General features: G+C 48.3%; 2 protein-coding genes across 2 annotated transcripts in view; both read right to left on the bottom strand.

Annotated features, from left to right (window-relative positions):
* Positions 1 to 11,600: 11,600 nt before the first annotated feature.
* LOC149334056 (uncharacterized) lies at positions 11,601 to 14,641 on the bottom strand. The gene is made up of 4 exons (XM_089557850.1): positions 14,402 to 14,641; positions 13,465 to 13,539; positions 13,188 to 13,381; positions 11,601 to 12,435 (listed from the first exon to the last, which is right to left on the bottom strand). The coding sequence occupies exons 1-4, from the start codon at positions 14,639 to 14,641 to the stop codon at positions 11,601 to 11,603; spliced, it is 1,344 nt and encodes a 447-aa protein (XP_089413976.1).
* A 4,962-nt stretch (positions 14,642 to 19,603) lies between these two features.
* The window catches only part of LOC149334055 (membrane metallo-endopeptidase-like 1), a 29,893-nt gene continuing 25,388 nt past the window's right edge, over positions 19,604 to 24,108 (bottom strand). Inside the window, exons 5-6 of the mRNA XM_089557849.1 lie at positions 23,821 to 24,003; positions 19,604 to 19,792 (exon numbers count right to left, since the gene is read on the bottom strand). Of these exons, the coding sequence (XP_089413975.1) occupies positions 19,604 to 19,792; positions 23,821 to 24,003 (372 nt within the window). The remainder of the gene's footprint in view (positions 19,793 to 23,820; positions 24,004 to 24,108) is intronic.

Below are 24,108 nucleotides of genomic sequence, written 5' to 3'. Positions count from 1 at the left end.
CATTCATCAGAGGATGCGTCCTTAACGCTGTTCGGGAGAGATTTTTCAGGAGTCGTTTGTCGCTCATTCTGACTTTGGCCCTGTGGAGCGCTATTGATGTCCACAGATGGCGGAGGAGCAGCCGAAACCATAGAGGACAAGAGCGGAGCGGCGTGCGCTTGCAGCATATTAGTCATCTGGGTAGCTACTACCTGTGAGATGCACGTGGATACCGTTTCCATAATACGGTCCATTGCATTCGCCACTGCTTTTTCAACCGCAGCGGTAATTGCTTGTGTCCAAAAGGCGTCCATTGCAGGTGGACATTTGGCAGCCACACTAGAATAGCATGAGGCTCTTTCTTTGACTGATGCAAAGGCCTCTCGTCGCGTGCATCGACGTTTATCTATTATCTCTAGAACCTGCACTTCTTGAGCTCGTGCAGGACAATCAGGATAGTTGGCAGAGTGGGCACCACCACACAGGCAACATTTTTCTTGCTGTTCAGGGCTTTCTTCTCTAGAATGGCTTTCGCCGCATGCACAGCACCGTGAGCCCGATTTGCACGCTTTGGCGCTGTGGCCAAATCTCCAACAGTTCTGACACTGAATGGGGACGAGAGTTAAATGCGTCAACTCGAAACACTAGTGGCCACACTTTGATCTCTGAAGGGCACACTACTCCTGCGAATGTGGCTATGACGGACCCTGTAGGTATTTTCACCCCCTCTACCATTCTGCTGCAACGATGGACCGCAATGACGCCCGCAGACGAGAGGTTCTCCAGCGTTTCTGAAGGGCTCAATCGAGAGTCAACACCTCGGACTAAGCCCTTGGAACATGCTAGATGAGGCGGAATAAATGCGCTCACCGGGTGGTTGGCGAAGGAGGTACACCTCAAAAGGTCGGCGACACAATCCTTGTCCGGTGACCTGCACAATATCCCACCCTTGCCGAACTGCCGCACATCTGTGATTCGCATGAAATGTGGCGATGTAGTCTGAAGGGCCACCTGCACCGCTTCCGGGTTGTTCAAACGAATGGCGCCTCCATCAGCTGGAACTAAAGCCACAGGAATGCTGGTGATTCCACTGCGAAAAAAGACATCGATTGGGAGCTGGTCCTGTGGAAGAGAGGCCAACCAAGGGGAAAACCATTGGCCGGGAGAAGAGGTAGACATTAAGCCGTCGTCCCGCGCCCTATCACCCTATAACAGGAGCAGGCACAGAAAACAAGAAGGACAAATTGGGCAAGCTAGCACAACACCGCCAGGTACTCAGCCGCTACCCCGCAGCGGGACTGGTGGGATGGGTGCTGTGAAAGCGTCGTCGTCTTCCTCTTCGGGTGCTGCGTCGACAGGAGCTCGTGACAAGCAGTCTGCATCGGAATGCTTGCGACCAGATTTGTAGACTACAGTTATGTCGAATTCTTGAAGACGCAGGCTCCAACGAGCAAGGCGGCCGGAGGGATCTTTCAAATTGGCCAGCCAGCACAGAGCATGGCGATCGCTCACAACCTTGAATGGCCGTCCGTATAGGTAGGGGCGAAATTTGGACGTGGCCCAAATAATGGCGAGACATTCTTTCTCTGTCGTCGAATAGTTGGCTTCGGCTCTCGACAGTGAACGGCTAGCGTACGCGATAACTTTCTCCTGTCTGCCATTTTTCTGAACGAGGACCGCTCCTAAGCCCACCCCGCTTGCATCGGTATGAACTTCGGTTTCGGCGTTTTCATCAAAGTGCCCGAGCACAGCAGGGGACTGTAAGCGGCGCTTCAGCTCGTTGAAAGCTTCCTCTTGTCACCTTTCCCATTTAAAAGGCACGTCAGCCTTGGTAAGTTGGGTCAAAGGTTCAGCGATGCGCGAAAAGTTCTTGACGAATCGCCGGTAATAAGCGCACAATCCAAGGAATCTGCGTATAGCCTTCTTGTCATTAGGCTGTGGAAACTCTGCGATCGCAGCCGTCTTCTGGGGGTCTGGGCGAACTCCATCCTTGCTTACGACGTGACCAAGGAACAGGAGCTCCTCGTAGGCGAAGTGGCACTTCTCTGGTTTCAGGGTAGGCCTGAAGACTTGATCGTTTCCAGCACTATCCGAAGCCTTCTGAGGTGGTCTTCAAAGCTTGAGGACAACAACGTCATCTAAGTAGACTAGGCAAATCTGTCACTTCAAGCCTGCGAGCACCGTATCCATTACTCGCTGGAACGTCGCTGGGGCAGAGCAGAGGCCGAATGGCATCACCTTGAACTCGAAGAGTCCGTCTGGCGTGATGAACGCCGTCTTCTCGCGATCTCTTTCGTCGACTTCAATTTGCCAGTAGCCGCTCTTCAGGTCCATCGATGAGAAGTACTTAGCGTTGCATAGCCGATCCAGTGTGTCGTCGATGCGGGGGAGGGGGTAGACATCCTTCTTCGTAATGCTGTTCAGGCGGCGGTAATCGACGCAGAAGCGAAGGGTGCCGTCTTTCTTTTTCACTAGGACAACTGGTGCTTCCCAGGGGCTCCTTGATGGCTGGATGACGTCGTCACGTAGCATTTCCTCTACTTGCTTGCGGATAGCTTGGCGTTCTATCGGCGATACGCGGTAGGGGCTCTGCCGCAGTGGTCGGGCGTGTTCGTCTGTGACAATGCGGTGCTTGGCAAGCCAGGTTCATCGCACATTCGATGCTGATGAGAAACAATCGCTGTACCTTTGAAGAAGACTGCGTATTTGGTCTTGTCTGCTCCGGGGTAATGCCGGGTTGATGTCGAACGTGGGTTGACGGCCTTGGTCTGATGGTTGTGCGGGTTGGTCGGGTAGGGCAAATACGTCTCTGATGTCTGCCAGCTCGTCGAGGAAAGCGATCGTCGTGCCTTTGTTTAGATGCCGGTATTCTTCGGTGAAGTTGGTTAGCAACACCTGGCCTTGGCCATTTCGGATTTGGGCGACTCCCCTTGCGACGGCCAGTCCTCGATCCAGGAGTAGCTGGGTGTTCCCCTCGATGACGCCTTCGGCAGTTTCGACGTCTCCAGTACCTATGCAGGCGAGGACACTCGATCGGGGCGGCACGCTCAATGCTTCGTCGAGGACGTTTAAGGCAACGTGATGAGTTGCGTTCGTCGCAGCAGGTATGGCATTCTTCGTGGAAAGCTTGATCGACTTAGATCGAAGGTTGATGATCGCCCGATGTTCATTCAGGAAGTCCATTCCCAAAATCACGTCTCGCGAGCATTGCTGTAGGACCAGGAAGGTTGTAGCATAGGTTCTCCCATTTACAGTAACTCTCGCGGTGCAGCGTCCTGACGGAGTAATCAGGTTACCACCTGCGGTGCGGATCAACGGGCCATCCCAAATTGTTGTCACTTTCCTGAGTCGAACAGCGAATGGCCCGCTCATGACTGAGTAGTCAGCTCCCGTGTCGACCAAGGCAGTAACCGCGTGACCGTCGACCGTAACTTCAAGGTCACTTGTTCGCGTTTTCGTGCTACACGTGGTCTTCGGTGTACGATCTCGGCTTCGTCGGGTAGTGAGGCTGCGGTGGGCGTACCCCGACGTTACTTCTATGGGCAGCGGTAAAGGCGTCAAGTCTGGTCGCGTCGTCGTCGTCGTCGGTGTTGTCATCGAAGTTGTCGTCGAAGTTGTCGTCGAAGTTGTCGTCGGAGGTGTCGTCGGAGGTGTCGTCGGAGGTGTCATCGGAGGTGTCGTCGGAGGTGTCGTCGGAGTTATCGTCGGTGGAGGATCTTTGTCCTTGCGCTTAGAAGCAACCTCACCTCCAGAGGCTGCTTTATTCAGTTTAACCTTCGGGGGCTGGGGGAGCGTCCACGCACAGCGTAGCCTCGGCTCGGAGATACGAAGTGCGGAGACGAAGGCGACGGGGAACGTGATAGGTGGCTGGGTGGTGAGCATTCTTCCCGACGCAAAAATTCCTCAATTTCGGCTGGTCGCTGGCCGGGTCGGCGTCGTGGAGCGTCGTAAGAGAACACTTGGATGCCCAGGCTTCTGTATGGGTAGTGCCGGAGGACGTGACCGGCTTCGCCACAGTGGAAGCATAGTGGGCGGCGCTGGTCGGGAGTTCTCCACTCGTCGCATTTCCTCGGCTGCGCGCGTCGCTCGTAGGACTGGCGGGTTGGGGCGAGTGGGCGGCGGTCCAACGCAGCTGGCTGAGGGCGATAGGGGCTTGGGTCCCGTCGTCGAGGGGCAGGACGGCGCACAGCTGCGGCGTAAGTCATGGCTGGGGGCTGCAGAGGCTGCGTGGGTGTCGGCGTCACATCCAAGGCCTGTTGAACCTCGTCCCGGATGACGTCAGTGAGCGATGAAATTTGCGGCTGCGTTCCCGTTGGCAGCAATCGTCGGAGCTCCTCTCGCACAACTTGACGTATAACATCCCGCAGGTCATTGCTGTTAGCGGTGTCCAGGCAGCTTGCTGAGAAAATGCGCTGCTGGCGGTCATACTGGCGGGCTCGGGCATCCAGAGTTTTTTCCATTGTGGATGCCTCTTCTACAAATTCCGCGACAGTTTTCGGTGGGTTGCGGACGAGCCCGGCAAAGAGTTGCGCTTTAACTCCTCTCATGAGCAACCTTACTTTTTCTTCTTCCTTCATGTTTGCGTCGGCACGCCGGAAGAGACGCTTCATTTCCTCAGTGTACACAGCAACGGTCTCGTTTGGGTGTTGTATGCGAGACTGTAGCAGCTGCTGGGCTCTCTCCTTTCGCACAACGTTCGTGAAGGTCTTTAGAAGCTGCTCCTTGAAGGTTTCCCAGTTCGTGAGGTTAGCTTCCTCATTCTCAAACCAGACTTTTGCTCGTCCCTCCAAGGTGAAGAAGACTTACCTAAGTTTCGTGGCATCGTCCCAGTTGTTGAAGATAGCCACACGGTCGAACTGCTCGAGCCATTCTTCGGGGTCGGCGCCAGGCGAAGCGTCGAAGGTTGGTGGCAACCGGGGCTGGTGAAGAATGATTGGAGCCGTCGGCTGGGGCAAGCTCATGGTGGACGTTCCTGCTGGCTTTCGTTTCCGGGTAGGGTCAGGCAGAATCCCGAACTCAGGTGCGTCTCCTAGCAGACGTCGGCTTGCGCGGTGGACTGGACTCAGGTCCTGCGGTGAATGACTCGAAGGGCTGGCGTCGCGACTTGCTGGGGGTGTCCGGTACATGGAAGGCTACCCCGCACCTCCACCAGATGTCACGTTGTAGTGACGGCAGTCCAGGTGTCAGGAAGACACCAGAAATACTTGCAAACGAAGCTCTTTATTTGGGCTGACTTGCGCCCGGAAAAGAACTGAATCACTCGATAGCGGCGTAAGCAACAAGCGTGTTCGTCAATCGTCGATCTACGAATGCCCGCTGCTCGCGGCATCGTTCAATTTAAAGCCGGCAAGGAAACTTCGAGATAACAGGTCGAGATCATCTAGAGTAATCTAGAAACAAGTAGATGCAGCTGTTCATGGCTGTGAACAATCGAGATTAGTCCGGTCGCTTCTCGCGTCAGGAACAAAAGTGATAACAACCCTTTCCTGCAGCCTTGAGCGTGAACGAACAAACACTACAATGATACGTGGCAATGTGGTTCAGCACATAAGGTTGCGTAGTGGACAACACAAAGACGTTATGTTTTGTCTTCTTTGTTGATGACATAACATTAAAAATTAACGAAGAAATTTCGGTTAGCAAAAAAATTACCAGAAAAAAAAATAAATGTTTCAAATCGGCACCAGCAACTTGACACACTCTACGGTAAACGGAAAAGCCAGGTCTCTTGAAGATATTTTTGGCTATCCATAACTGAAGTGTGCAAAACAGAAATGTGCGTAGAAACTGACTGTTTGGAGCTGCTTTAGCAGACACCCTAAATGCTATGCAACGCTTTTTAATGCTCATGAACATTCCTATACTGCACAGTGTCTGAACAAAATATTAAAACTTATATACACAAAAATTAATTTCATCTTCGCGCAATGTCTTTTTGTTAGCGGGCTTTCTTCAAGGTTCCGTATTGTTGTTTTCCCACTGGTGCTACATGCACACTTCAATTTTATGCTTGTTTGTCGAAAACGTTGTGTAGAATACAGCACAGAATTTTTGTGGCTCCATATTCTTTTCACTTTTCGATCAAAAACTTCCAATTTAACCAGAAGTGCTTCCATGCGCAAAATTTGCGTTTTGTCTGAGACATGAAACGAGTGGGAAGGCGCCAATAATAACTGCATGCACATCAGAGCGTTTGCAGATACGCTCTATAAATTTGAGATGACCCATTTTAATATGTATCAAGATATTTGCGACCACAGTTCCCGAAATGAGCACTGCGCGTAAGTTCGGAGACCTTCTTTTTCTTACCAGGAATATTTTGTGGCTGTAAATATTTTTTTTACTAACCATATGTACCTTCTTTCCTGAGATCGAGCAGTGAGGTATGAAAATATTAGCCAATTGCAAGATGTCGAACTGCCATCTACTGCATGATCACCTATCGTACAGAATCAAAACACACTGCACTCCTGACAAGATGATGTTGGGATGAATAAAACTCCATATTAATAAACAGGCATTTCCATGAATCAGATACAGAATTTCGGAAGTCATCCTCCGGCCCCATCAAAACTGATGACCGAACGACGAAGGCAGGTCCACGACGAAGGCAGGTACGCGATCGCTTCGTGGTAGGAAAGCAGAGCGCGGTGCTGATGCAAGACAATCACGGTAGACGTTGGACAGCTGTTTCTCAAGACGACCTGAATTAGAGTGGGGTCCGAGCTCACGCAAACTAGCTCGCACTAGCGCACACTAGCGCGTCTAGAATGTATAGAGGTTTTACAGCGCCGTACCATGGGGGCTGCCATCTTTGATCACGTGATCGCGCCGCCATTACTCGCCTCCTGACTGCTCGGCTATAGCTCGGCGCCTGCCTTGTCGCGATGGCTGCTGCATCTGCTGGAATAGTTCCGCCAGCCAGTGTTTCGATTGAGAAGAATTGGGAAGACGACACTAGGCTTTGGCCAAAGCTTCAGAGGACATGTAAGTACCTAAAATTAATCACTTGAAGCATGAAAGCTTGATCGCGCTTCATGTCAGCGAGAACCGCTCGGCTTTCGCCTCCGTCACTTTGAACCAAGGAATGGATCCGCTTCAGCGCTTGTTTTCGATCTTTTTTTATTGTTCTCTCTTAAGTAGCGAGGTTTAATGCTCGATTGGAAGTGCAGGTCGTTGTCATAGAGGGTAGTAAATGATTCCAGACATCGTCCCAAAGCGTTCACATGCACACCGTGCCCGTTTGTTTACTACCTGTCACGCCCCCGCCGCGGTGGCTCAGTGGCTACGGCGCTGGGCAGCTGACCCAAAAGATGCGGGTTCGATCCCGGCAGCGGCGGCCGAGTTTCGATGGAGGCGAAATTCTAGAGGCCCGTGTGCTGTGCGATGTCAGTGCCCGTTAAAGAACCCCAGGCGGTCGAAATTTCTGGAGCTCTTCACTACGGCGTATCTCATAGCCTGAGTTGCTTTGGGACGTTAAACCCCCATAAACCTGACCGAACAATGTCACGAGCGGGTGCCTGTTATCCAGCGGCGCTTCGCGAATTTAGAATTTTTCTCCTGGTTTGTTAAACATGTAAAGGTGACAAATTAAATACGTAGTTACGTACGGCCGTGCGCGAGTGTCAGCGAGCAGTGGAGTGATTGGACACTTGCATTCTGAGGTTGCATTCGACGTTCACGTTGTATTCTGACGCTGCATGCCCAACGACAGATGAATTACTCTGCTAGCGATAAACCTTCCGACTCTCCTGTGGTGAAAGCTTAATCTTAGTGTTGCGCGCATGCTAGACGTGCGCGCCTGTAGCTGCAACGTGACACTGATGTGCAGAATGATCGACAGTCGACAGTGCAGCACTTCGTGACTAACAGCATCGTGACCGCTAAACCTAAAAATGTGGCTCTCGCGCACTTACTTTGTTAGTTTTTTCTACCCCTACGACGCGTATGACTTCAGATGGTAGTGACGAGGACAGTTTTTGCTTTTCAGGTTTGGGCATACTGAGGCGACTCCAGCCCCTCGATTTGTTTCCTGTCAAAAAATTAAGGCATTAAATGTATCACTAGTTATATTCTTGGTATCTTTTATGTTGTGTCCTGCATTAATTTGGCTTTTTATTTTTCAGTTGTGTACGAGTACATGATCAACGCACTGGACACGGATGGAAACCCAGCGCATAATTATCGAGGGTTTGCCGAAGGCTTGAACCTTCTGGACAGTGGCCACGTTGGCACTGCATTATGCAAACATGACTCCGAGAACTGCACCATTAAGGCTGAAATAAGGTCGACACAGTCAGTCGGAAAGGTGTACACCACTCAGGTCAACTTTGGAACAGCTTTTTCTGCTGCTTGCAGCTGCAAAGCAGGCCTTAGTGAACGCTGCAGCCACGTCTGTGCACTTTTAATGAAAATTGTTGATGCGACGAGCAAGGGGCTGACAGGTACATCATGCACTGATACGGCATGTATGTGGAACGCATCCACTGCCCAAAATGTGACTCCTGGCACGATGGCAGAAGTGTATGACCACCTGGAGAAGCCAAGTCACACGTTAGAGTTTCTGACTCATGACATGATGGAGGCCCACTTCGCCAAAGGCCCCTTAAATGTTGACAAGCTGCAGGGCACACTGCTGCACTCTGTTTTAAAACCAAAAGATGTAGCCCGGAGTAAAACGGCCATTGCACGTAAGGAAGCTGTTGTTCACTTTCACTTCAAATGATAACTCAGCTTAACAGTAAAGCAAGCAATTGTGGAACTGTTCTTTCATGTACGCATGCTACACTTGATTGCTACGTTCAGAGGCATACATGGCACTGTAATTACGATGATGTTTTCTTATATAAATTCTTGGTCTCCAACCTTTCTGGGCCAGCCGAAGTGTTCATTGCTTGCCTTGTTTACACAATGAGTAAACTTATTTTGTTGGCATTACCAACTCACGAAATAAAGGAGTTTGCATCTGTTTATGTATGCAGGCTCATCACAGCCACATGGCATCCATAACAGCCAGCTTACATGCAAGCCATGTAGAGAATTCTACAATAACCACGTACTGGTTACTGCCGACAGTGCAGCTGCACTGTTCAAGCTTCAGCAGGGAAGCAAGGCTTGGTTTCATCAGAGGCATCTGCGCATAACAGCAAGTGAAGCAAGGTCGATCCCAGTCAAGGCAGCCCCAGATAAGTGGGTTAAAACGCACATGAACCCCAGCTTTGCTGGTAATGCAAGCACACGGTAAGAAAACTGCAGATGATAAACTTCTCATATTTTACAACTCTGAATTTTGTAGATTTAAAGTGAGACTTTTTTTATAGAACAAAAAATCATTGCAATGCACAGACGCCAAAATTTCTAATATTGCAGTCATTTAAAGAACTGAACGCCTGTTTGGCCTGTTGTACAATAAAAAGCCTTTTGCGTTCACAGGAGTATGTAACACTTCATTGAATGGATTGTTAAAGCAGTCGCAGCAGATTGAATTAGCTTAACTGCAGAACACTATTGCGGCAGTGCATGCAGGAGCTGACTTCTGTTTGCTAACATCATGCTTGTTGTGCAGGAGACGAGCTACCAGTAAGCTGCAGATGAAACTCTGACAAAAGCTACAGCGCCGTATTTCTCTTTCTTTGTGCCCTTTTATCTACGACTGTATACCAGCCTGCTACACCCAGTGATGTGGCCAAGGCAATTTTATTTTTTCTTGGGCCGCCCACCCAACAATGTAGCTGTTCACCCACGATAGCAATACTGTTACAGGTATCAGTACATTTAGTGGTCATTCTTTAGTTAACTGCTTATTTCCTGAAAAGAGTTTCAAGTAGTTTCCAAGGCCAAGTAGGTAATGCAGAAGTAAGACTTTTTTACGCACTCTGTTGATACATGATGTTTGAAATAAGTGTGCACTTAATTTACGTATTCCCTGTCTTGTCGTCAGTTCTTTCTCTGATGTCAGTAAAGCGTATGCTTATTTCAAAGTAATGCAGACATGACCACAGGATTTTCAAATGAAATGTTGAAAATTGGCCCTGGAAGTGCTCCATATTCAAATATTTGCATGGAGAGTTGAATGAAGACTGGTGATGAGCAGTATTTTGGTGCCGATAATTATTTGTCTACATGCTGTATCTATACAAGGGTCCCACAGTTTCAGCAGTATTATAGTGATAAAATAACTTAAGGTCACATTCCGAGTGATGTGTGATGTTTTTCTCCTCTGAAGGTATGGATCACAGTGTGAGGCCAAAGCACGGGCCTGGTATGAAAAAACAAAGCACACTCGTGTTGAAGAATGTGGACTCGTCGTGCTTCCTGCGACACCATGGCTAGGAGCTAGCCCCGATGGCTTTGCACCAGAACTGGACCTGATGGTTGAGATAAAGTGCCCCACACCACAAACACTGCAGAAACATGGCAGCCTGGAAGAGCTCTTCAGGAGTGGCAAGTATGATGTTCGTTATAAAGATGATGTGCTTCATCTTAATAAGGGTGGAAAAAACAAATATTACACACAGGTACAGTTGCAGATGTTTTGCTGCGAGAAAAAACAGTGTGATTTCATAATTTGGTCACCCAATGAAGTGCACATAGTTCAGGTGTCTCGTGATGAGGAATTTCTCAAAATGCATATCCCAAGTTTAGAGAACTTTTATTTTGCACACTTGCTCCCTGTGCTTGCAGACAGTAAGCAGTAAGTAGCTGTGTACTATGACGTACAAAGATGAAATAAAAGAATGCTCACACAATGTGTAATTCACTGATTTGTTTTTCTGAGCAGCCACATTCCTGTCCCCTTCATGGCTTAATATTTACACACGTAGTAAACATACCATGTTACTTACAGTGGAACTCAATTTCCATCAGTCACAACACAGTGAAGACAATGGCATTCGCAATATGAGCAACCAAAAACAGTCAAGCCCCTAAGCTTTGCAGGAGTGAGGACTACATTCCATTTCATACACCAGGTGCGACCCTGTCATAGCTAGTGCTCTTGTTTACGCTGCCTACATCCACGGTCAAAAAGTACTGCGTTCCTTGTGAGCAAAAAATAAATGCTTTGCCTGCAGGCTTATTAGATACATTTGTCAGGAGCCGCCGCAGTGGCTCAGTGGTTATGGTGCTCGGCTGCTGACCCGAAAGATGTGGGTTCGGTCCCGGCTGCGGAATTCTTTGGAGGAGAAATTCTAGATACCCATGTACTGTGCGATGTCAGTGTATGTTAAAGAACCTCAGGTGGTCGAAATTTCCGGAGCCCTTCACTACGGCGTCTCTCATAGCCTGAGTTGCTTTCGGACGTTAAACCCCATAAACCAACCATTTTTCAGGAGCTTTATTACATGTACTCTTATTGCTGACATCACGCTGTCGCTTTCTTGAGCATTAGACCACTCAGCCACAAAACAAGCGCGAAGTAACCTGCCTCTGTTTATTTTTCATGCTGACTACTCCCTACCTTTCACAGCGTTGCACCTGATGTATGAAACCAAGTATATAGTTTGCTGGTTTGTAGTACAGGTAGTGCAAAACAAACCACATTATAAAGCCCAAAGATAAACCTCATAGTCTGAGAACTTTTAAGGAGAGCACAGTAGCCGTTTGTCCTTCCTGAAAACAGTTCAGCACAATGTCTCTCTGATTAGGCGTGGCTGGAGGTTACACAGACCGGCAACAACTATAAGGATATCATTAACCAGTGGTTTTTTGGCAAAAAAGCTCGATGGGAGCTCTTTCAAGAGTCTGAAGCACTTCATCCGCCTTTTTGAACGCTCAACATGGATCCGCAGCCTGGCCAGGCGACGCGATTCCACAAGCTCGGGCCGGCTTATCTGCGACCGACCTTTACAAAAGCTAGGCAGCATCAGCTTAACCCCTGGAGGAAGGAGGTCACTTATGGTGAAGCCCCGGTCAGCAAGGATTGTGTCACCTGGTGCCAAGAACTTCAAAAATCCACTCTGTTGGGTTATAAAACGGTCACTTGCACGGCCACCGTATGGCTTCGAAACAAACATTACAAAGCCGCATGGTGCAATAACATGCAGGATCTTTGCAGTATTGTGCGACTTGTACCGGCTATATGTCCTGTTTCTACGGCGCAGGTTGCCTGGCCGCTCAATGAATATTTCGAAGCAGTCAATGATGCACGTAGAAAAGTCATAACTGTTAAAGCTGTCTGGCATTGATGCTTTGATCGTGTCCCTGGCAAGCCAGAAAACAAGGTACCGCCGAGCAAATTTGGCAAGCCCTGACAAAACAGAGTAGAAAATGCGACTAACTGCAGCAGTTGATATTGCAAAGCGAAAGCTCAGGTCATGAAGAAGCAGGCCAAGCCGCAGCCTCATCAGGGTCAGTAGCACCTGATCTTCAAAGGGCAATGTGAACGATGTTTTCACTGTGCTCGCGAGAGCTCTCACCAGCTCGTCAAATACATCTTTTGAGAGCCCTGTAAAGAATCTGTACGTGTGAGGATGCAGGGTGGAGCAAACAGTAAATGCTGCGTGGCATGCTGCTTCAGTTGAACACTGAAGTGATGAGGCTGCACAGTATGCGTGGTCCCCATTTCCTTTCAAGTCAACTTGCACTGCCCGTTCCATCTTCTTCACAGCCTTGCACCTACATCCGCAGGTCGGACACCCTGTTGCAGTCCTCTCATCATTACTCCTGCAAAGTAAATGGCACTGAGGATTGAGTAACTATCACTCTGCTGCGCTGTTCACAGGTCACATAAACTCTTGCTGACAATTTTCAGTCACTGAAATTGAAATGTGCAAGGTAACCAGCAAAACTGCATGAGACATGCATGAAATATAGTTTCAAGGGATACTATCCGCAAAAAAGGGGGCACTTGCAAACATGCAAACATCTTAATATGACTCTGGTTGAGAGGACCACTTCATGTAACATGTAGTTAACACCGTTAAACATCCTCCAATTTACAGTCCAACCTTTACAGACCTTTGCTGTATTCTAAGGCGCAGTTTACAGTACCCCCTTGCCTCATACCAAACAGGCTGCTTCAAATCGACTATGTTTAAGAAGGTTACACGTCTGTGTGAAACATATTAAAGCAATGGTGGTCATGCATATAAGATTTCAGGCTGCACACACTTAGTGAACCCACAAAATATCTTTGGCCGACACAAAAGTACAGGCATGGTACAGGCAAGGCCCAATGACAAGCACCAATTATGAGCCCTGCATCATACCTTGCTGGCCTCTGGTAAGTGGCAATAGGATGAGCGTCATCTGCTTCAGACAAGCATTCTTCTTCCTCTTGTGTAGGGGAGTACTGTACGTTGGTATCTTGTGATGTTGATGCCCCAGTTGAACTTGTCTCAAGCAGAGGTGGGATGGCCAAGCGGTGTTGTTTCAACACTCTTCTTCCCTTGTGACGGACAGTCTAGTGTTTGAAAAAAAATATATCAAAATTCAGTGCCTGTGCTGTAGACAGATCTCAACATAACTGGAGTCAATAAAACTTACAGATGTTCCCAGATGCAGAGTTGGGTATGGGTTATCTGGTGTGGGACGGCCATCAATGAAATGAATGGAGCACACCTGCAGGAAAAATGGGTTTGAAAGACTCATTGGTATTTACAATGTGTAAACCAAGTTTCACCCCAAAAAAACGTGTATGATCTAAAGGTGCACCTGGCCTTTTGTCTCACTAGTGCGCATAAATTGTAAAGGGATCAGAAGCACTTCTCCTTAATGTTCCTTAATGTCCCTGCTCATAACATGATAGCAGCATTTCAAGGTGATGCGAATGTTAATTGCCGTGACAGTGATAGGATTCCCCAAGCAGCCTTCACTAGCTAGTGTGCGATCGTTTAAAGGGATTTTCTGATGTAAACGTGATAACGCACGCATGGCAACGCGTTTATGCTATAAGCAGTTCACAATTCTGTCAGCCTCACACATAAAAGTGCGGTTTACGCTCCACGCTTACTATGGGTATATGAAACTGTTCGAGGTCTCAAGTTGTATTCGGTGGTAAGTGATCAGCTTCATTGTGTGTGCTGGATCTGCGACTTCACTTTTAATCACATCTCGCATGGACCGCGATCGAGGATGGGACAACCAGGCAGCACGGCAGCCTTATAGGACGTGCTTTATCCTGAATATTGTCCGCGAAGATCTTGCACCTCGGAGCGAAAATAGAGCACTACACGGCGGCATGCAGTACACGGATCGGCGGTGAGCGTTGCCGATTCTGTGCGGTGCATACTCGGCAGTAACGGTATGTAGGGGTGTAACACGTTCTTTTCCGTTCCCACTGAAGCCTCGGGCGATCTTGTGTTATCAGCGCGCCTGTTAACGTGTGTTATCTGCAACGCGATCTCGATCACTACACACGCAGACGCTACGGCGTCATGGTTTCTTCGGCGGAACAGCTGATAATGCGGTAATGTGCACTTACCCTCGCAGACTTCCCGGGATCAAAATCTTTTCTTTGTAGGTTGGCTATCCAGCGCTGGCGGACGAGTTTGTTGCGTTCACCAGTCGGAAAAATGTGCATGGCGAACGGGCGCAAACAAGGGCAGTCTTTCTGCAGTTCGGGACCGTGAAGCTCGCAGACTGTCTCGTCCCACACCTTCAAGTCTCTTTCGCAATTCTTGCAATCAACAACGCAACAGGTTTTACCTCTGCCTTTCCACATCTTGGCTACAAAGACCACATTCGGCAGTCATCCGCGATACCACCAATGCATCGACAGCTGCGATTTAGGAGGAAAGTAATGGCGCCGAGAGCGTCGGCCGCCTGTGGCGACATCTGTTTTGAAGCGGAACAACTGCGCGCTGTAAACCCAAGCTCAAGTTTGGGAGCGCGACGCCAGCGCCGCAGCGGCGAGCAGCGGAAACTCGGGGCGGCGCCGTAGCAGACGCCCTGCTAGCTTTGTGTGCACGCTCGACGGGAGAGTCGCGCGAGGCGCAATCTTCGCGTTGACAGACGCGGTCTCGGCGAAGCAAAAAGGAGGTAGTACGAAGGCCGTAATGTAAAAACCAAAGCGTATGTACACGGTGATCCACTCTTACCGCGAACACGCGAGTATGCGGCCGCGCTCTTCGGAGAGCCAGTGAGTCTGTCCCTACCATCCACGAAAAAAGTGGCAGACGACGCGCAGGCAAGTCGCTCGCTGCTCGATTTTCCAGCCTTGCGACTGCGAGTCGCAAGCCGCTGAACTAATCGGCGAGACAGTCGAGCTTTTGGCAATGACGCCGTCCGCGGACAGTCGAGCTTTCGGCAACGACGTCGCCCGTGGCCACGCCGGGCGACGAGCTGCGCTGCTCCCTCGCTGCCGTAGTCGTCGCTAAGCCTAATCATTTCGCATCGATGCTGCAGCTGAGGGCACTTCGGAACTGGCCAGCGCTGTAATAAAGATGCTACTCGCGTCACCGTTTTACTATGTTAACCGTCACATAATAAAACAAAGACGTGATCGATTTCCGTGATGCCTTTAACTGCGGAGCCAGGTGACAACAGGCGAGCAGCACTGGGCATCAGCAAAGCGGCTTTGGAAAAGAAATATGCTTGTATCGCAGTTATCACTTCTACCAGCAGCTCGGTATTGGCCAACGATCCTCAAAAATGATTCATTTTTGACGTTGCTCTACTCCAGGTTTGGTATGAACGCGAACAAACAATATTAGCGTATTTTTCTGACGGCGGTGGCAGGCCGGCCCTGAGAAGAGCGCCGCTGTCGCTGTCATCATGACGCTTATACGACTGCGGTGCACATCAATACCGTCACGACATCCTCCTGGTCGCCGTAGTGCATTGCGAATCGCACCGAGCGCGAGTGCAGGAGACGCGGTCAAAGCAGACGAAATTCTCGAAAGCGCGCAAGCAATGTTATTCCGGAGAGTTTTCGTTTCAAACGAGAAGGCGACCCGCAGGTCGCACTTGCAAGTGTGAACAATGGTGGTCAAATGTTTAGGGGGTTCCCCCAAGGTGGATTAGAATGTTGACGAACTGTTGCCTGGTCGCATGTCCTTTCGACTCGCACGTAAGTGGATCGCCCTGCGCATCGCATGAAACAACTGACAACTACAATCAACAAGTGTCTCGCTTTATTTCGCAGAGCTGATAGTACTTCGCATATTTCGAGCACATAATTATACAGGGGACTTACCTCTAGTTACATGTCATACAGTACGACGTTAATACTCACTCGAGAAACGCATTTTACAGTCAAATGGGCCTCCTCATCGTCGGTCGTCTGCTCCACACAGTAGACGTGACTAATCAGTTTCCCTTCTTTAATTAAGTTTGCATTGCAGTACTGCGCGTCAGTCTGAACGATCGTATTGTGGCTCATGCAGGCGACACATCACGACAGCGCTGGCGCGCGCACGTGCAAGAAAGCGCACGTGCAAAGAAGCGTGGTGAAAGCAGCGCGAGCAGCGAGCAGCGCCCCAGTTTTTACTTTTTTCCAATAGATGGCGCTGCACATCAGGCGCAGCAGCGCCACCCGGCGATGCTTTGGAAGCCTAAACCCGATGGCCTCCCTATCATAGCTGCACGCGCTCAGATAAGAGGTATCAGAATATAATAAAATCAGTTGATATGCACGTTACCACGGCATTACTAATGCTAATTCTCTGCTGCATGTGGTTTATAATAAAAAAACATTATTTAAACTGCTGGAACCCATAATGTCAGTACAAACACTTCGGGATCGGCTCCCTACACGACTTCCGCACTAAGCCAAATGCCACCAATCCGATGAACTCCAGACTCTAATGTGCATTACATACCTCCTGATAGTCTTCAGCTCGTGTTGCCGACAGACATCGCGCAGAAATACCCTGTAAAGAGCTGTCACTCTCGGCTGTGAATCGCTATCGCGCACAGATAGTGCATGCTGTGCGAACTCGGAGCAGTCGAATACTTATGAGCGGGCACTTTTCTCCCTGTACAATAAATAACTGGCTTGCACTAGAGCTCTGGGTCCGTTCGAGGCAACACGGCGTGGTACAGCATAAACAGCTCTCAGGTACTTGGTCAGAAACGCTCGTAGACTCAATAGAAAACGGAACCTTCTTCACGAAGCTTCCTCGCTTAATTGCACTTCGGATGGTTTTTTACATTGGTTGTTTATCGACGACGTCAAGCTGCCTTGCCGCTATGGTAATTATCACGCGAGGAGTGTGGTGGTAGGTAGAGCTGTCTGTCGGCTCGGTAAGCATGAACTCAGTGAATGTGTGTCTCGTATTTCTGAAATATGCACGCGCGCAGCCTACCGCAATTCACAGGTTATCGCGTTCTTTTACGATTGAACAGAAAATTAAATTTTTGCGCCCTAGTGGTGGCATTGACCACAATAAAAATGATGGTGAAGGGTATAAGAGCCCTTCGGTTAGCTAAGCTAATGTATTGCTGTCGGGCTTCTTGCCAAATTTAGCTGCGCCAGAGCATCCTGTTCGCAGTAGGTCAAGCCTAAGTGACCGCTTTGAAATCACGCCAGAGTACAGGGTATGTCCTGAAAGTAATGAGACGAGTCGCGGCATGACGCAAGCGTGCACTAGATTGGGAAATAGCTTTCAGAGAAAGGAGGAGGAGCCTTCAGCTTCACAATGCGACGAGCATAGTTGGCTGCAAGCAGACGAAACGAGTGGACGCCTTCGAGCATGTACCATTTCCGGAGCGCTTTACTACGGCGTCCTTCATAGCCTGAGTTGCTTTGGGACGTTAAACCCCAACAAACGAAACCAAGCACATACCCACACCGGGGGATCGGCCAAGAATCGGGAGGGAGAGGTTGCTATTCATCTGTACATAATAAAGGCAAAAGTAAAGCACGCGGGAGAGCAGCACTGGTGAATTCTACCTCAAGTAGAGCATGAACTGAGAAGGGATAAGAGTTTGGATGAAAGGGAGAGAGAGAGAGAAAAAATTTTCTGCCCCATACGTGAGTTCCTGTAAGATAAAAGTGTTGCATAATTTTCGCTTGGCGTACATGAGCGAACCGCCATTCATGATCTGAGAGAACTTGTCTTATATGCTCCACCCTATTCGTCTTCCAGTTATTTCTTCGGTTGTCTTGCGATAATCTTGAATAATACTGTTTTTCTGCATGCTAATACTTAGACCCACCTTTCTGTTCTGCCTGTCTATCTCAGTGAGCATGCTTTGCAGTTAATCTCCTGAGTGAAAATTTTTCATGCACAAGGCGGCGAGCAAGTCACTTCTAGAAACTGTTTCTTCATTTTTGTGCTCCCACTGTGAGAAACTCCGCTAATAAATAGAGCTGTTATGGAACAGCACGCAACTGGGTATATTTTTATATGGTTTGGATTATTGGGGTTTAACGTCCCAAAGCAACTCAGGCTATGAGGGACGCCGTAGTGAAGAGCTTCGGAAATTTCGACCACCTGGGGTTCTTTAACGTGCATTGACATTGCACAGTACAGGGGCCTCTAGAATTTCGCCTTCATCGAAATTCAGACGCCGCGGCCGGGATCGAACCCGCGTCTTTCGGGTCAGCAGCCGAGCGCCGTAGGCACTGGACCACCGCGGCGGGGTATTTTTATATGGCAGCTTCCTTAATGGAGGAGGTGGAAGAGCAATAAATATAATTTTTACATTTGTCCAACAGCATGAAACGCTTTTGGGCTTTATTATCCACTGCGCGTGTGCAATACAAATATAAAATCGCATCAGTATGGCTTAAGAGTGGGTGAACAAACCAATTTTCTTTCTAATGAAGTTCATCTCTTCTGGTCGAAATATGGCGTATATACATCATTTTATCTGACGGCACAGGAGATAAGCGCGTATGCAAGTAGCCTACCTGAGCACAGCAGATCGAAGAAAGTTCAAATTTGACAACTCGCCGCGAGAGTTCAGTTTAGAAAAGCGGGCACACTGTTCAAAAACTTCGTTTTGAATCCTTCAACGTTCCGAAGCACAGGGAACAGTTCAGTTAGTCATGCACTGTGGTAGAAAGGTTTAGGTTTCGAAGTCCTTTAGACGCGATCGCTCCTGTTACGAATGAGGAAACGCAAGCACAAAGTATAATATAACCCGCAAAATTCCTGTATACGTGACGCAGTCCTCGGGATCTCCTTCCGCACAAGTAAGTGAATCTATAAATAAGCTTCAGCAATGAGCATGTCTTTGCCGCTGGTATGTGCAGATTCACAGTTCCGCAGCGATATTCACACTGACTAGGGCAGTCGTTATGCACAGAACGCGGAGTCAATCCCGTAAAAGGAATCAAGAACACAGAAATTCTATTCACACCTAAGCTCCGCTTATATGAGTTAACGTTGTTTCCGAGCTACCGAGAGGTTATGAACAAAACTGCTCAGTATAAGCCCATTTTGCACCGCATAGCGAGCTTTAAACAATGTGACGTTAATTTTTCGTTTTCTTTGGTTAAACAGTTTCATTTTGCTTATAATGGAGGAGCCCTTTTAAAAAAACTATTTATGCTTTCAGGAAGATTAGAATGGATTTGTATGCAGAGCTCTAACACAGGAGAAGTGAAGAATCTTACAAATGACATTGCAAAAAAAAAAAAAACCTCAGCGGCGCAATAACTTGTCAATACTAAAATAGCGCAATCTATGTGCGGTTCAGTAGAACCATCCGTGCACTGATTGGCTGCAAGCAGGGGTCAGTCGAAAAAAGTGCACTGTTTCCCAGGGTTCATCCTGGAGCCCGCGGGGCACTGAAAGGCTTGAGCGAAGGGCGCAAAGTTCATCACCGCCTTATTGCAGTCGCCGCCGTAAAGGTTGTTCTTCTCTTCCGTGGCGCAGCTAGTAAGGCAGGCAGTGATGAAGAACACCTTGGCTTCGCTCAGCTCCTGCGAGCGAGATCGCAGGGCAGTTGCAAGTTGTTACACGTGTGAAACTAAGCTCGGAGGAAACACAAGCAGATTTTGAGGTGAACGACTACCAGCTTAGTTTGCAACAACTTCAGTCGGCTACGAGGCAGATATTACGCAGGTAGATGCTTGAAGCTATCTTAGGAGCCTGCAAACACTGGAGCCGCTGCTGCAAGGAAAAACAACGGCTTTATTGTTTAATCAATTGCATAGAAACGCGTCAGAGGCGGCAATTTCCAAATATCTGACTTGTGGAAGAATTTTGTGCGCATCGGTTTGACTCAGGCGGCTCATAATGCGGTGACAGAGATCGTAGTCACTCGGCAGTTTTAAAAATTCAGGGGGCACTTTGACTGTCTAAAGTTCGTAGAGGCGAAAGCGTTTTACGCACCACTTTCACTGCTTCTGTACACTGTTGGCGTCACATGTAATTGAGTACTAATTACTAAGTGATGACAAATCACTAATTAATGGTTAATTACTGATTAATGCCTGAATAGTAATTAACTGCTAATTAATGACGTTTAAGCTTCGGCTTTAAGAGTGGAACGCGACAGCGTGTTGTAGCGCTGCCAGGGAGCCCACGGAACGCCACCACCCGTTCGGCGCGATGCCTTGTCGTTTGAACGCAACGGTTTTTTGAGGAAAGGAAATGGCGCAGTAATTCTCTGTCATCTCGGTGGACACCTGAACCGCACCGTGAGGAAGGGAGGAAGTGGGAGTGAAAGAAGAAAGACAAAGATGGCCCGTAATGAAGAAAATGAAAATTGTATTTGAGGAAAGAAAATTACGCAGTAACTGTCTCACATATCTCGGTGTACACCCGTCAAAATTCAGGGGGTGGGGGGTGCACTTTTTTGACCTAAAGTCCGGTCACTGATGTGTGGCTAAGATGTTAAGCTTCGCCTCTAAGAGTGGAACGCGAGAGCGTCTTGCAACGCTGCCATGGAGTCCACAGAACACCATCGCCCATTCGGTTCTACGCCTCGCTCGTCGGTAAATTGGTTTTTGAGGAAAGGAAATGTATTTCTCTCTCATATCTCGATGGAGAGCTAAACCTCGCCGGAAGGGAAGGGAGGAGGATGGCAGTGAGCGAAGACACCGTATTCACTAGACGCACCTTTGTTCATTCCAAACCATCGAACGTCAGACCCGTTCTTGCGCACTGCGTGCCAAGTGAAGCTGCGGCGATTGCTGCCGGAATTTGTGGTATCTACAGAAGAGCTCTCTGGTGGAACTTTTGGTTACTACAAAGGGATTGTAGCAAGCGTTCGGTTTCTTTCGGCACGTTTTTCCACCGATTATTTGTGGAAAAGTAAAAGGAAAAAGTTGTACAATGATCTTTGTGATATTGTTTTCCCAGAGCCCATGCACAGGGCCTTGTACAGTGGAGGCCCGGGAGGGGATGTTTTAAAAAGGGTGAAGAAAATTCAGGTGCCACCAGGAGTAAAGACTTTCTTTTTTAAGTTGCACACCGGGACGTTACCGGTTAAAAGTTTCTAGAGGGAAAGGATTTTTTTTCCGCGGGGATCGAACTGCTTAATTTGTAAACAGCCTGAAACAATAGACCATGTTTTTTTGCATTGCTGTGAAGGGGTTTATTTTTGGGACGTGTTACAAAGGACCATAAAGAAAGAGCTACCACTTGATGCGCGCGGAATTCGCTATTTAAGCACTGATAATGAGGATGGGGCAGCTTTTGATCTCATAATGCTCTTGGGCCTCCACTGTATATGGCGCTCCAGAATCGCAGGCTACCATTGTGACAAAGACGCACGACCGGCCCGAATTTATTTTCGAAAAAGCATGGACTGGTTTCTTGCAATCCAAAAAGCAGCTGCGGAGCCTCCCCGAGTGGCTCTCAAGACTAGAGCCGTTGTGTATGTTGCGGGAATTTTAAGCTGACGAAGCCAGTCTCGTGCTGGCTGCCCACGACAGTCTCGTATGTATATAGCGTTATGTGTATTTTTGTTGTGCAATGTCATGCGCCAAACCCAGGCAATAAAGAAAAAAAAAGCTGGCATGGCAGAGTGGATAGCATGCTCGTCTCGCACTCCGAAGACCGGGGTTCGATTCCCGAGCTCGACCAATTTCTTACTCGGTTTTATTTATTTATATGGCCTGACTAGAAAAGTTAATTAGGCTAATTGGGTAATTGAGCAATTAACTAAGCTCAGTCCCACTTACGTGTAGCATCACTATATGATCACTTCAATTGGTTGCATGGTTACTAGCCAAAGTACAATTGGCCCCGTTTAAAATTGGCGCACTGTGACGTCACGACCGTTTCGACCAACTGAAAAGCGTGAAATTTCTGTCGACAACTGCTGCTTACACCGATGAGACATTAAAGGCTTTCGCCTTAAAATCTTCGAGACTTTAATTCACGCTCATGGGACATTGAAACAATTTAAATTGATGTTTGTTGACATGCTGCACAGGTTTTGCATTTTTGCAGTGAACATTCTCGGCCAACTAATTAATAAAAAGTCTGCTCCAATTCACGTTTGTATTTTAACGACTGGCTAGCTCTGTAAAAACCTGCGGAAGTAGTCAAGATGACCTTCCCGCGTTCTACAATTTTACTCCAGCGGAGGAGTCAACCGAAATACGCTTTCCGTTAACATAAGGGATAATCTGGCAATGACCGGCGTCGCCTAAAGGCAATGAACAATTTCAAGATTGTATTAGAAATCTTTTGCGCGGTAAAATATGACAGCCATAGATTGTGCCAACGGCATGCGAAAAGATATGATGCCACTGAAACATCGAGTGCGATTGCTGGTGGCAAAGCTAAGCAGAGAGTCGTGACCAGGAGAATATATTCTGTGGAGACCAGGATACCACTGCCTCAAGAGGGACATGGTGAAGGAGCTCAAGAAAAATGGCGTGCCTGCTGCTTTCCGTGATCATGTATGCGCCTCGTTAGCAGCATGAATACTACCCAGAGGGTAGCCTGCGATATGAGTTTTACGGCATTGTCCACAGGCGCCTCAAGGATGGCATTCGAGTCAAAAAGCCTTACATAGGCGTCATGGCGAGAGCTCTCGTCCCCATGGAGGAGCAAGCTCTGATGTCTTTATCGGCACCAAAACTGCAGTCATGATACAGATCTTGCATTGTGTAACGCAGAGGTAATCTTGTTTAACGTTTATGGGGCTTATTGTCTCAAAGCGACCCAGGCTGTGAGGTACGCCGTAGAGAAAGACTCCAGAAATTTCGTCCACCTCGGTCTCCTTAACATGCACTGACATTGGACAGCGCACGGGACATCGGAATTTCGCCTCCATCGAAATTCGACCGCTGCGGCCGGGATCGAACGCGCGTCTTTCGGGACAGCAGCCGAGCGCAATAACGACTTAGAGGTCTGCCTTATTGATGCTATATGGATTAGCGTAAATCGACAGTGAGTCACAGAGCTTCATACAGTGCTATAAAATGAATTAAAAGAAGAAATCTGAAAGGAAATAAACAGCTAGGACTGGTGTACTGGCGGATTAAAGGATTATTTCGATGCTTATAGTTTCGCAACTTATTGAAAAAAAATTCTTCGAAGAAAGTAAGCCCAAGCACTGGAATGTTCTGAAAGGGTCTTTTAGATGACGGTTGGTGGCCGCGTGATAAATCAAAGGGTTTCTGGAAGGTGCATATATCCAAGGAAGATTTCAAGGTCGTTTTTTTCGGTGGCCTCAAGGTAACCCATTATAAACACTCTACCCCCCCTCCCGTAAGTGCTTTTATCTCGGTTACGCCAGTTTATCGCTACATTATTCTTAAAATATCGAAGAAGAGAGAAATTCACTGCGATTGGCGATGGTTATATTGCGACCTTACGCCACATAGCGAATAATTTCATTATCATTTTCGAAATTAACTATCCAAGGGCGGATGTTTGTCTAGCTCTTTCAAATGAGTCTGCTTCACCTACTTTTCACACTCCTGCTAGCAAGGTAAAAATGAGAGCCAATTTACAGTGAGTGACCAGAAAAGATTTTTCGGCCACTTACGTCAGAGAGCTGGAGTTCATTCTTTTCGGCATGTTGCTGAAAGGCTGCGAACGCAACCTCCATCGCCGGTACTTCAGGGAATACGCTGGCGTTATAGCGTAGACAGCCCCGTTCACGTTGCCGGAATCTAGGTTTGACGGCCTCGCTTAGCCAAGAGGGTACAATGTAGCCCAGTGGGTTCACCTGGAAAATTACATATGAGCTCGACGACTTCACTAATTTGGTGCAACACTATGAAAGACATAATGAACGGGACACTAGAAAATGCCATTTTAGTTGCGAAATGTA

The sequence above is a fragment of the Amblyomma mixtum genome, chromosome 8, assembly GCF_055824585.1.
Source record: "Amblyomma mixtum isolate Tamu chromosome 8, ASM5582458v1, whole genome shotgun sequence".
NCBI classification, from domain to species: domain Eukaryota; kingdom Metazoa; phylum Arthropoda; class Arachnida; order Ixodida; family Ixodidae; genus Amblyomma; species Amblyomma mixtum.
The sequence above is the reverse complement of the archived record's forward strand: the minus strand, read 5'-3'. Positions and strand labels throughout refer to the sequence as shown.